This window comes from Cydia amplana, chromosome 12 (genome assembly GCF_948474715.1).
Source record: "Cydia amplana chromosome 12, ilCydAmpl1.1, whole genome shotgun sequence".
NCBI lineage: Eukaryota > Metazoa > Arthropoda > Insecta > Lepidoptera > Tortricidae > Cydia > Cydia amplana.
This window is the reverse complement of record NC_086080.1, coordinates 12,030,045-12,043,552: the sequence shown is the minus strand read 5'-3', so window position 1 is coordinate 12,043,552 and position 13,508 is coordinate 12,030,045. Positions and strand designations below refer to the sequence as shown.

At 37.1% G+C, this 13,508-nt stretch overlaps 1 protein-coding gene across 1 annotated transcript in view; it reads left to right on the top strand.

The window, feature by feature from the left end:
* Positions 1–13,508, top strand: part of LOC134653032 (matrix metalloproteinase-2) — a 234,367-nt gene that overhangs the window by 212,393 nt on the left and 8,466 nt on the right. Inside the window, exon 5 of the mRNA XM_063508313.1 lies at positions 9,479–9,628. Coding sequence (XP_063364383.1) covers positions 9,479–9,628 — 150 coding nt within the window. The remainder of the gene's footprint in view (positions 1–9,478; positions 9,629–13,508) is intronic.

Genomic DNA, 13,508 nt, shown 5'->3' with positions numbered 1-13,508 from the left:
AAAAATCCTTATAGTGTTTTATAAGCTAGAAAATTCGGGCATCGGAGCGCCCCCTAATCTACGTGAAACGGAAAACCTGCGCGAATATTCATAAAGCCTAACATCGCTTCCGGCAGTTATCGTGCGCAACAAACGCCTCACCTCACTGTCGTTCCCGTTACGTATTAAACTGAGGCCGTCCCAGATAACCCAGCATAAGTGTGACCCCTACTTCCGTAAAAAATAGCGTAACCGGAGATAACACTAATTCTGGTTCACCTGCTGACTACACACTCGGGAAGCTATGGCTATAACAGGCCTCGTCTCGCCTCAAACGCCGCCTTGCTATCTAAAGGATGAACAAAATCGCAAGCTTTCCAACATTTTAAGAGTTTCAACACTATACATATTGCAGCACTTTCAAAATACTGTCTGGTAACTTCTTTTCCTAACACAATTTTCAATTGAGTATCAAATGGTCCATGTTCAAGTTTCTTTGACTATGTATAGGAACGTTTAAAATTTTTAAATACCTACTTCGTAAATACTGCCCTTGCTTCAATTGCTTTTTTAAAAAACAAACTCGTTAATCGATTTTGTTTTGGTACGTGCTTACACTGTATAAGTTATATACCTAATAATATTTAAGGTGCAGTGGATTTAGCCAGCGGAGTTTTTTGAAAATAGTAGTGCTTTTTAGATAGATCATAATAAGATTGCCAAAAAATATGAATAGCAATCTTGATGCATTTCTCTAGTAACTTCATCGATTCGAAACCTGATTAAACAACTTTTGCATTAATATTTTAAAACTATTTTTGCACAAAAGTTATTAATATGAAAATTGCTTCTAAAACAGCGTACCTAATGTAATTTTTGATCGAAATCGTCACTAACTTTTTTTGTTAAAAATTACCTACATTTCAATAATATTGTGTGTTGTAGTTATTCGCGATCCTGCCGATCCTGGGCACGCACGGCCGTCCGCTTAGTGCTCAGCAAGCTGCGTTCGGACAAGGACCTGAATTCATTGCACCTACAGTACAGCAAATGACAAATTCAACACAATCTCTAACTTGTTAGGTTAGGAAAACCTATTGACATCTTTATAGTTCCTGTTTTCTTTCTGATCCTAAACTAGCTGAATATATCGACAAAGTGAGGTGATAAATATGAATAGAAACGAATTTAAACAACGGTTTGGCAGCTGCAAGTCATTGGACCAAATGTGGTCGATATTTTATGATGCAATCGTTTATGGAATGGAGGGCGCGGTAGAAGGAAAGAAATTAGTTGGAAATGCTCCAACATGTGTTAAGTAGTTTATTATGTTTGCGCCATAAGTTTTATCAAAGAAGGTGGGCTATTTATTATAATTAATTAAGGTAAAACTAGACTTACCTTGCTAGGACAATGAAATTGAATTTTTCGATAAATTTATTTCCACCAAGCTGCAAATCGTTTTAATACCTTCATTTGGGCCTAAATGCGAGTAATCCGAGTTTGTGCATTCCCAGGAGGTGTGCAAAAATGTTTGCTCGTTTTCAGTTTTTTGCTCGTAGCTCGAAAACGATATGTCCGATGGAAAATTTGCTTTAATCGTGATCAAAATTGATGTTTGAGGATCCGAAAGGTACCTACCTACCTAACCTACCTTATTATGAATTCGTAGTCAGTTGTAAAAAAATGGCTGCCATTTTGAATTTCATTATTTTTGGTATGATCATGTTAAAATCTGAAAACGCCTTTTTACCAGTGTCTGATCATCAAACCTTCCTGGTAATGCCATTGTAATTGATGGTGTGTTCCTTCTACCAGGGATCGGAACCAGTTTTTTGCAAAACCATCGAAATAACCATATTTTTCGAATTATTTTATACTCGAAATGTAGGACTCAGTTGTGTGTTTAGGTAACGACTTCGTATTGCCCAATTAGAAATGAAGTAATTAGCAAAGAACGAAAAAATACCGTTTCCGTTCCCATACAAAAAATACCGATATCCGATCCCTGCCTTCTACATCGAGTGATTTGGCAATCCAAGAAAAAATGTATCCACCAAGGCTCCCACAATTTATGCACACCTCCTGGAATTGCGCAAATTAAACGCATTTAGGAACAAATAAGATAAGATAATATTTATTCATTTAAAACTTATGCTAATTAGATTGATACAGTGGTCATTGTCATTGTACAATTTATACTTAAATGCTCGTACAACGTACATTCATAGATTCAACTTAAAATAAGTAAAGGTGTATTTTCTGTCGCTAATGGAAATTTGACAACAATACCTAAACGAAGTAAACATTTACTTGTATCTTAGGTATGCACTTTTTGAAATGAAATGAAGTATCAAAACCATTTCCATTTTGCTGTTAATTTATTCCTCAAAACGCTTCTTTGGATCTAATTTGATTGACCTAATCGTAAAAACAATGTTATTAAAATAATGACTACTCGAAGTACATATTTTGATATGCTGGGTACCTTCGTATTTAGGTACAGTCAAAAAACTTAAATTTCTATTTTGTACTTTGTCACAGTGACAATAGTATCAGGTCTCGAGCGACTTTCATATTGATTGTACCTATCTGTTTTTTACTGTTTCAAATATGTAAGTACCTACATATTTATTTTCATCTTCACCATTTGCGACTCAGTCATTGTATCAAAAAAATTACATGATCTAATTGCTGTTGCCATTAAGCTATTAGTCATGAATACTTTAAGTTAGTTTGTCAATTACTTTCATTTACATCTAGATAGATATTAGTACCAGTAGCTATTAAATGGTTTTGATTAAAAATCTTAAATACCCAAATGAAAGTGATAGTAACTGGATGTGTGCAGCCGCGGCAGCAGCAGTTTCTAGTTTCCAATTATATGTCTTTCAGTTTAGCCAACTAATATAAAAGTTCCCCGCGTGTATCTAAGTACTTCTTCAATGCACCCTGCAGGGCTCTTGTAATTTGAAACTTTCATGGCTATAAAGAGTTCATACATACCTAGAACGTTTAATATTTTTGTAAGAGTATTTATCCTAATCTACTTCGAAATAATATAGTATATAGGTATATAACACATACCTAAGTTAAGGTTTAACTTGTGTAAGTTGCCGAACATATATACATATACTCCGACCGCATATCATCAATACGAGCAACATAATAGATACAGGTACAAGTGTTTGCCATTTAAAGATATAACTAGACGTGAAAATAGGATCTTTATCGTATTTTTTATTTAGGCACAAGGTTTTAGGTGTCCTGAATCTTCAACGTCCATAAATAAAATAAGATTACGTTTATATTTACCTATAGCCTTAATCTTAGTACCGTTTAATTGATATGCGCTAGAATCATATAACACAATCCTTTTAGTTCGAACCAGATTACTTAGTCGTCTAGTTCGTTCGTTAAAATGTGTGATTTTAATTGAATACTCTTTGTTTTGGATAGAAAATCTTTTTATTCCACCCATCTAACAGCGCACTGCTACCCGAGCCTCGTGTCGCGCGTGTGCGTAGCATTTATTAAACGACTAACAACATTTTCGGTTCGGATTTTTCTGCCATATCGGGTTATCAGGGTAAAAATCTCGATATCCGGCCAACCCGTTTCCCACACAACACAGGTATGAATAGCCTAGTCCTAACGCTGATCGCCGATGCAATCATGCCACTGAAAAATCGTTTCAATTTGGTAGCTGAGCTCGCGCGGAAAATGCCCGCACGTAGCGAGAATGCCTTTATCGTCATAACAACGTTACTCTCTACTTAATTCCGCCTCCAGCGCTCGAACGCCGCTGCGGCGGCTACCGGCCAGATTTGCTCATTCCAGGCTCAACCCGATTATGCGAATACGGCCCCGGTCAAAGATTTAACCGATTACATGTATTACAAAACATTTTCAATTTTCAATGTGACTATAGAAATGGCCTAAGTTGACTGAATTCAAGTTGGACACTTCCTACTTCACTATTACCCAAGCATCTTTCACGATGTTACGTAAAAAAAACTGAGAGAGTTTTGATCTGAGCCAGGCTTACAAAGTCACCGGTTTAAATATTGCATGTATAAATCACTCTAATACCAGTCCATATATTCGGTACTAGATTTCCTAAATATCTCGATGCCCTTAATCGGCCGGGGCTGCAAGTGCAATCATCACAAACGCCATAAACATGGCTAAGTGAACAACGTTTGATCCGTATGTATGTACACAAGGCGATAGAGCCGTTGTCTGGAAATCCTCTCAAATCCCCGAGGAGCATCAATGCTTCCTCACAATGGAGCACGTGAGATCCGCCGACCGACAGCCGACATTCAAAGGAGCTATTATCGGAGGAGCAGCGATAAAGGTCAATTAGGATTCAGAGTAGGTACCTATGTCTTAGCGGACCATGGCGGCTCGTCATAATGCTCGTGTGTCTTATACATTTCGACTTGTTACTAATTCATTACCCAGATTAACTACAGCAAAACCTGCATAGTAGTTAAACAATAAAATTGAGTTAAAAAGTTTTAAGATAAACGGTTTTATTTTAGTCAGAAAGTGTACCAAAAACCAGAAAATAAAATTAGGAATTCATCCATAGGTATACTACAAAAAGAAAGACAGTCGGTACTATTGGAATAGAATGGAATAGTTGTAGCAATTTCGTATATCGGCACCAAAACCTCAACAGTGACTTGATGAATAAATAACTATACCCATCATTTGGGCTGGGCATACAACTGATACAACGTCTATCAGAAACTAACTTTAACCTCTTGAATCCCTCTATCACACGAAAACTTTCTTGACTGACGTGTCGTAATAGACTTCTGTCCTCAAATTCACGGGAAGTTTTAAATCCTTTTACAGAACCGAAGTTGAAATGCCGGGCGAGCCGAGCATCAACGAGTATTGCCCATTTAACTACGACCCCGTAGATTTTATTCGACGGAAGTATGAGAAGAAAAGAAAGTATTAGACATTCGTCTTATTGTAGTTAGGTTGTGAGGCGTGGCTAGGCGTAATAGTAAAAGGAGTCTGGGGCGTGGTGCGGGCGCGGGGATTCAAAGCAGTGCATTATTGCAGGAGATGACACGTGATAAAGGTCAATCAGCTTGAGTGGAATTGTCATACGGGTCACTGAGATATATGTATCGTCAATTCAGTGCTTACCATAAGTAGAACAAGCTGTATAACAGTTGACTCCCATTATTTTCTACAAAATATAAATTAGTTGGCCTTGGCATACATGTTTTCAAAACGCACGTAGGTACAGATATTATTAACACAAATTGTTGTCTATTTTTTTCCGATAGCATAAATAAACTGATAATGTATCCAAACGTGATTACTAAGCATAACTAAGCTCGACGAAGGTATATAAATCGACAATGCTTCATGCATTTTGATAGGTGCATGTAAAAATGTAAGATGTAATGTAGCGTACGGAAGTTATTTTAATGGTACGCTGACAGATTATTTCAGCAAAATTAAATTTTAGCTCGTTGGACACAGACCATAAAGCTCTTGCTTACAAATCTCTTTGTTACGACATCGTAACGAGATTATGTCCGTTTCGTTGTGAAGACATCCCGTGATGTCGTGACATCGCATGTTTTATTATTTCGCGCTATAAACGCAATGCCCATCTGCCCCGGCCCGTTGCTAAATTATGCAGAAACGTTTTAATGTATCGGACTCGCATCGTGACGGTTTACGACCGACTATGACGAAACTTATTTATTGGGAATAAAGATATTCATTAACTCATGCGGGCGTCGCCGCGCCGTACGCTTTGTTGTAATAAGCACTTACCTACCTATATCAAAGCTGGCAGTAAGGCACGTATTGGGAGATTTCAATTTGATACCTACACGATACAGAGCTATGAAGGTACGCGTGTTTATTATTTCTCGTTATATCGATAGCAAGCGGTCGCCTAGGAGACTTGACCCAGCCCCATTACAATGCGCCTACAGCGGGTCACGTGCTCACGTGGCGCCGGGCGCGGCGCGCGGCGCTCACGTTGACCAACAACCTCCAACTTCGAGCCACAACTCGCTTTATATGCTTTCATTAGCCAATAAACTCGTTCAAAACATCTTGACAAAGTGTCTGGAAATCCTACCAAAAACTTCATAAACTTCAGTAGAGACCGCCGGCACGTGAATCGAGAATACTTACAGTTACTTTAAGGGAAATTATAACGTTGCTATATAACCGTGTTTTCTTAGAAAATTTAGTTAGTATTTTTCAGGCTTCACGAGTACTTCTAAAGGCACTTTATTTTGAATTAATGGGTACCTATTTCATATTTAAATAACGTTGTTAAACGCACTTACGTTTATTATCATTTTTATGACAGGCCGTCAGTGGATATGAATATCATTATCAAGCATGCGATGCGGACAGCATGCGTGGACATGATTATCAGACAATCAGTGTAATGGGGTGTAAGGTAGGCATACATCGGGGCTGCGCTTGAAGGACGCTGTCGACCAAGTGGGCGGTCGACTGACAATGCCCTATTGTGCGGACATCTACTGTCATATTTAAACCCTGCGCCATACATTGCAATAAATTTAAACGAAAAGCATTATCTTTCGCTACAACGCTGTAATACTTACTATAAAAAGCCTGTTTATCGACTCCTGGCAGTCATTATTTCACGTTGACAAAACAACATTGAAATGTGGTTGCAAATTTCATCCAAGGCTTGCAATTAACAGTGCGCTGATATAGTGCCGCGGACGGCGAACCATGTTAATATGGCAATAATAAATTTGGAGCGGTTTCATCCGCCAGCGGGATGTCCTGGGGCCCAGCCTATTAAAAACGCTGAATTATATTCCCTTTATCGTTTTATCAAGTGTTCATTGTGCCGCGTAACCCATGGTGGCGTAATGAAACAACCTTACATAATATTACCGTTTTCTTGTCCATTTCACAAACATAAATGGGTACATGCATAGCAGTAACATGTGTGTGTGTGTGTGCGATATTTTAACTCTGCGATATATCATGAAACTGATTGAATGCAATGCCAGCGTCACCGAAAATCCGATACCTGTTCGCAGCTAGTTGGTTTTTTCCACCTATACCTACCGTATTTTCCCTTTTATCTAACATCATGTTTTCACAAAATGTACTGGGTAGCAAAAGAAGAAATTAGGTATGAAATTAAATTTAGGTACCTAATAAATCTTTCGTTAGCCATAATTTAATTGCATTTATCGAAATATAAACTACAATACAATACCCAAGGGAAATACTGGCAAGTACTCTTAGCTTTAATAGTCTATCCATCTGTACTAGTTTCGAAATTAAAACTGCGTGCAGAACTAATGAGCTCTCTCTGTGTACATGACAACGCATAAATCCCGTGTAATAAACGCAGCCAGCGTTAAATAGGGCCGAGTCACTCAAATTGTCCACAATGCGATTATTCCATTACTCCCGAGCCGGGCGACCGCAGCTCGCGGTGCGGGCCACGTGCGCCGTGCTTCACCAAAGCTCTGACAAACATCTACGCCGTGTAGCGCGCAACTAATGACCTCTGATTAGTGAGATTGGCTCCACGTAAACCGATGAGCTTTGTAAACATTGTTATTCAATGTACAACGCTTAGCTTATGTATGATTTTGTCTTCTGAATCAGCCTGTATTAGGTGTTTTTCACTTCTTTAATAGTTGGATGTAATGGGAATCTAGTTTGTACGTAGTACCTGTTTATTGGAAATCTGGCAAAGAGAGAGTGCCGTTGTAAGGTCAGATGGAAATCGCTTTCGTAAAAACTAGCATTTGTTACCTTCGTAAAATCCTTGGGATTAGGTTGCCGAGCGGATCCCAAGGAATATATATGATGATGAGAATTGATCTAACAACTTAAGACAATGCTGTCAATATAAAAAATACGAGTATCCATTTAATCATAGAACAAATCAAAATATGTAAAAAAAAAAATTACGTCATATATATTTAATTAGTTAATAATGAACATACTATAATAATAATGAACATACTATTATATTAGGTACCTAATACCTTAATTTTAAACGGAAATAGGTGACATTTACCTACGCTATACTTCGTTTTTTTTGCATTAGAAAAAAGGTAAACAATCTTGATGTGCCTTTTAATTGAAAAACACGTTTTAAAAATAAGTCACGGCAAATATGTAACAATTATGAATCTAATACGATCATTTATATTCTTCTGCTTTCATAAGTAATAGTTACTGATTTTAAAAAAGCGTTTTTCAATTAAAAGACATGCCAAGATCTCTTACCTTCTTTCTAATGTTAAAAAAAAACGAACTATAGAAAAAGTAACGAAGACCTAGAGTGCCCGAAACCGGTTTGTCACTATTTCTTGTGCACATGGTATCATTTTCAGCTTATATGTATGTATTCGTACGTATATTTATTTACAATTCAATACTAACTTGTACCTATAGTTAGTTACTTATTGTTGAAGAAGCATTAACTCTCTAAAAACTTCATATTGCGGTATACATTAATTTAAAACGTGACTTGAATAAGTATCCAATGAAATCCGAATTGCTTGCCTACTTTTCCAATGGGATTATAAGGATATAAAACACCGTCTGGAACTGAAAATGTTCCCGCAACTACAAGTTTCCAAGTTCACCCTTGGTCTCAATAAATATATTTTAGAGTCTTTACAGATCTTCATTTCATTCATTCATTTGACACTATTAAACGACATAATTGGGCCATTTTATTTAAAGTTATCCCCTACACTTTTTTTTTCAAATTCGGGATGTTTTATGATATTTCTACTAAGAATCACTAGCTTTTTTATCCTAATAGGAGAAAAAAAGTGTCCCAAAATTTCCATACATTTTTCGATCTTTCCATTCCGTGACCGCCATACAAAGTCTATGAAAAATGGTAACGGAATGGAAATAATAACCTTGGGACACTTTTTGTCTCCTATTAGGATAGAAAGAGCTCGTGATTCTGAGTAGAAATAACATAGAAATTCACAAATAAAAAAAAAGTGTAGGGCACAACTTTAAAAAAAATGGCCCAATTGTGTAAGCTGATATTTTATCAACTGGCATTTGCTTATTATGACGAGGAATCGCACCCATTTCTCGAGAGATAAATTGTATTGTGATGTTCTAGACAATTTATCACATTTTAAGACTTACGTGCCTAAACTCAAAAATTTAATTAATATAGATCGTTAACTGAAATAATAGCAGACGACCAAGCTTTAATAACTTACTAAAATAACTGCCGGCTAAAATAAAAATGTACCCATGGCAACCGACTTCCATCAGTCAAATCTGGAGATAATGCTTACCGATAGGGCGAGGCGCTTTAATAATCCAAATTGGTTTACACGTGTCAATAATCTTTATACCTTTTTATTTTTCTAACGAATCATAAGTTCTAACAGAAATGGAGCCGTTCAAGTTTTTCTTTTATTATCGGCTGTAAACATAAGATTAACAAATGTTTTTCCCTTGTCTCCAGCCTGTCGTCGACACGTCGCCCGGCCGCGCTGAGCGCGTATGGCACGCGCAGCGTCCTGGCGCGCGCCCTCGACGTGTGGGAGCAGGCCTCACGACTCACCTTCACGGAGATCAACTCCGACGACGCTGACATCGTCGTATCCTTTGCTAGGTAAGTGTTCTATTCACAACGATTACTAATCTAAGGTCAAAATATCAAAGTGTAGGTACAGTCGACTCTTGTTAATTCAAACCTGCGATAATTCGAACCTCTCTATAATTCGAAGTTATCACGAGTTCCCTAGAATATCTCTTTATATTTCGAAATAAATCTATAAATTTTTAAGCACTTGGTAATTCGAACAAAAATAATCATCGCTAAGTAACAAAACGACGCGTTAATTCGAACTCATAGGCGTCAAACACTCTACAATTCAAAGTTATCAGATTGCAGCCCTCACAGGGGAAATAATAGACCACACATTTTGAGACAAGTTCAGGCTTTTCGTTGCAATCTTTCGTTGGTTATGTATGTGTACAGATTAAAAGTTAGTGTTAAAAAGAAGGAGTTAATCGAAAAAATGGAGGTAGAGGTGGGAAGACAAGTAATGTTGTAAAAGAATTTTCAGATGAGTGTCAGCAATGTGCATTGAAGCAAACTCATGTTTCAGACTTCTTCCGAAACTAACCTTTTCATATTGTAAAAAAATTAGTAGTTAATCAATATTTGATTATTACCTACCTACTCAATAATTCTAACTTTCATATTTTTTCTTTCAAAAAATTCAAACCATTTGATATTTCAAACTCTCTATAATTCATAATATTTTAAAAGTCCTTCGAGTTTCGAATTAACGAGAGTCGACTGTATCTACAACGTATTAAAAAAAATATCGTGTTAGAGTCTGTGCTGAAAGAGAAGAGTCGTGGAATGTTTGGAACCCAATACATTCCGAGACTCTTCTCTTTCCGAACAGACTCTAAACTCTCTAACCGCGCACATAGGTAATCATCTCATACTCATATTAGAGATAAATGTAAAATAGATTTAAGTACTTTAATTGAAATAAACATATAAATTTTAAAAAACTAGCACCGTAATGGAAATCAGGAATAATCTTCAAAAAAAACAACCACTCATAAAAAGTAACACTTATTAGTTAGGCGACTATTTCGGATCATTTATTTCTAGGTCCATTCCATACTGCCCATAATTTAGAGTGAGAGTGGAATTGAAGTTAATTGTACAATACTTTTAAGCATTCTTTCGAAGATATTTGACCAAAATTATTCAGTCTGGCATGAAATCCAAACCAACAAGACTAATTATAACCTGCAATTATCCATATTTTAATAAGTTGTTAATATATGTATTCCGTCCGTTAATAATATTTCCCATTATCCAACAGGGACTGCACTTAAACATTTTAACAATAACACTTCCTGGGTTCAATCAACGTTCGTAATACATCATTTAATGCGGTAGAGTGACCATGATTAAATTACAGATCAGAGCGAGCAGAAAGTGGTCGGCCGCTCCGGCTGGCGGATGCGATAGTGCACTGCATATCTAATAAACCGCAGTGGATCTGTGGGCCCGATTCGGATTTGTAATAGACATCTATTAGACATCGCCAAGTTACGATAACGATATCTTTAAGATCTAACCTGTCAAATTTGACATTTCCGCGATTCTCCAGATACTCTTGAACGATTTCCACAAGATATTACTTAGAGATCTAATTCACATCTAATAGATATCTAACACGATCTATCGTAAAAGTGACATTGGTTGCCCGAATTGCGCTGCAAAAGAGAACTAGTTGAAATCTAAACTACAACGTATCTAGAATGGATCTAGTACGTGTCGTCTCTTCTGAATATCTTGAAGTTCGAATACGGCAGTGTGCCGAATAATACCCCTACAGTACTACAGTTCAAATGATTTGTCTATGAAATAGATAAATAATACTATGCGGTAATTTTACATGAATCATATAGTGTTTTTTATTATGAATGAAACATACGTACTAAAATAATAATAATAGGCCAAGGAGCGTGTCGGGCTTGTCATAGAAATATGTTTCATTGAGTCATCGGCGGAATTTAAAAAAATTACAGCCAGGGTCATTATTATACCGACTAGGATGTACTCACACCAATATTGGGTAACAAATTTATATCTCATACGTCATAAAATTGGTTATTTTTTGTTAACGGTAACCAAATATCCATTACAAAACAACAACAACCCTACAAAGCCGATTCCAATCCTAAACGGATAGTGACAACTTGCAGAATGTTACCGGTGTCGTGCTGAAAGGATTAGGCTAAAGATGTGCCAATGGCCTCTGTAATTGGATACACCTCTCGTCCAAGGCTTAAGAGGCAGATTATGCCGGCCCCGGCACCAGATGGAGCTCCTGTTAAAATTTGGACGGTGACGCATCATTTTCAATTCAGTGCGTGGGATGTTTCGCTGGGCACTCTATTCAGTTTCATTGAAATGTACGTGACTCGCAAAATCCGCTTTCGGTCTTATCTATTGGAAAAACGTGCACGTGTAAATAATAATTAAAACGAGGTTACATTTATACAACAAATGAAACACTGTTCAAATTAGGCACGTAGCTTATTTTAGGTAATGTATTGAGGCTTTTGTTTTTCGTTCGAAAGTTGAGACTTGAACTTGAAACCCGTCCTTTGATCAATGGTGAGAGGATTACTATTAACTAAAATTTAAATACATATATCATTTTAAAATAACTTTGCTTATTATAAATCAAAGTCTACTTGTCTGATTTATTTTATAAGTATCATGTGTACAAATTTTATCGATCTAAGTATAATAGACCGATAATGAGAACGCGCGATTAGAGTTCGCCCGCGCCCTAAGCCCTGACAAATGACGGAGCGTCCCCGACAGCGGTCGCATATCGAATGAGCGACGGCCAAAGTTTCGCTTATTAAATCGCCGTAGACGACGATATGAGAAAGTCGAGCGACAAAAAGCGCCGCGCGGACATATTGCGACCGCCATATTGCGGGCAGCTTCAAAACTTGCAGCGCTAACTTCACTGTGGTCTTGCATATTTTTCCTTTTTCTACAGTATCGAAAACGTGCAGATCTTGATAAATTTAGGTCACGTGCTAAGCCTAAACTTATTAGTTAGCCTACAATGAACTCATTAAAATTTAATTCACGTAATTTTAAAACAGTCAGCATGAACAGCAGACTACCTGCGCGTCAAAAGTATCGCCATATTTAATGCCTTAACGAAACCGGGTTCTCTATATGCAGAACAATTAGATTTTGAATGCAAACAAAGATTTTGTGAGATTTCTATTTTGAAATGTATTCCAGGGTAGCAAATGCTGACTGTACTAGGTACCTACACCTCCAAATCTGTAAAATCAGATACAAACCGACTTTAGTAATCTGCTCTACCTATGCTCTATAATTTTTAAAGTTTTAACGTATCGAAATATCTATTCTCAATACAGTCGAACTCAAAAACGTAAAAAAACTATACAAGTAATATTATGTAGCGAATACTTTCCTGAGTTAAACTCTGTTTCCAATTGTTAATTGGCATTTTCCACTGCCTCGGAAACCGTAGTAACGCCGCTACGCACGGGCCGCAGGTGCTACGCCACGCGTAGCGTGCGTAGCAACGCTCACTGATACTCGTACACGTATAAAATCACAGCACAATAATAATTTTAAATTGATAGGTAGTATGATGAGTGTAGTAACTCGAGGGTATCGAAAAATCGTAAAGTGCGTGTCGTACTTTCATACAATACAAAACGCTGAAATAAATTAAAAATGTACCTATGCATGAAAGTTATGGCGCGACACGATATTTTTGACTTTCGGAGCGATTATTTCTAAAAGTATTCACTGAATTAAACAGACAGACGGACATGACGAAACTGTAAGGCTTCCGTTTTTGCCATTTTGGCCCACTAGAAAGCGGTACCTTCTATTCGAAATTTCCACTTAAAGCCACTAATTATATATCATTTCTCGTGAGTTAATTTATCAAAAA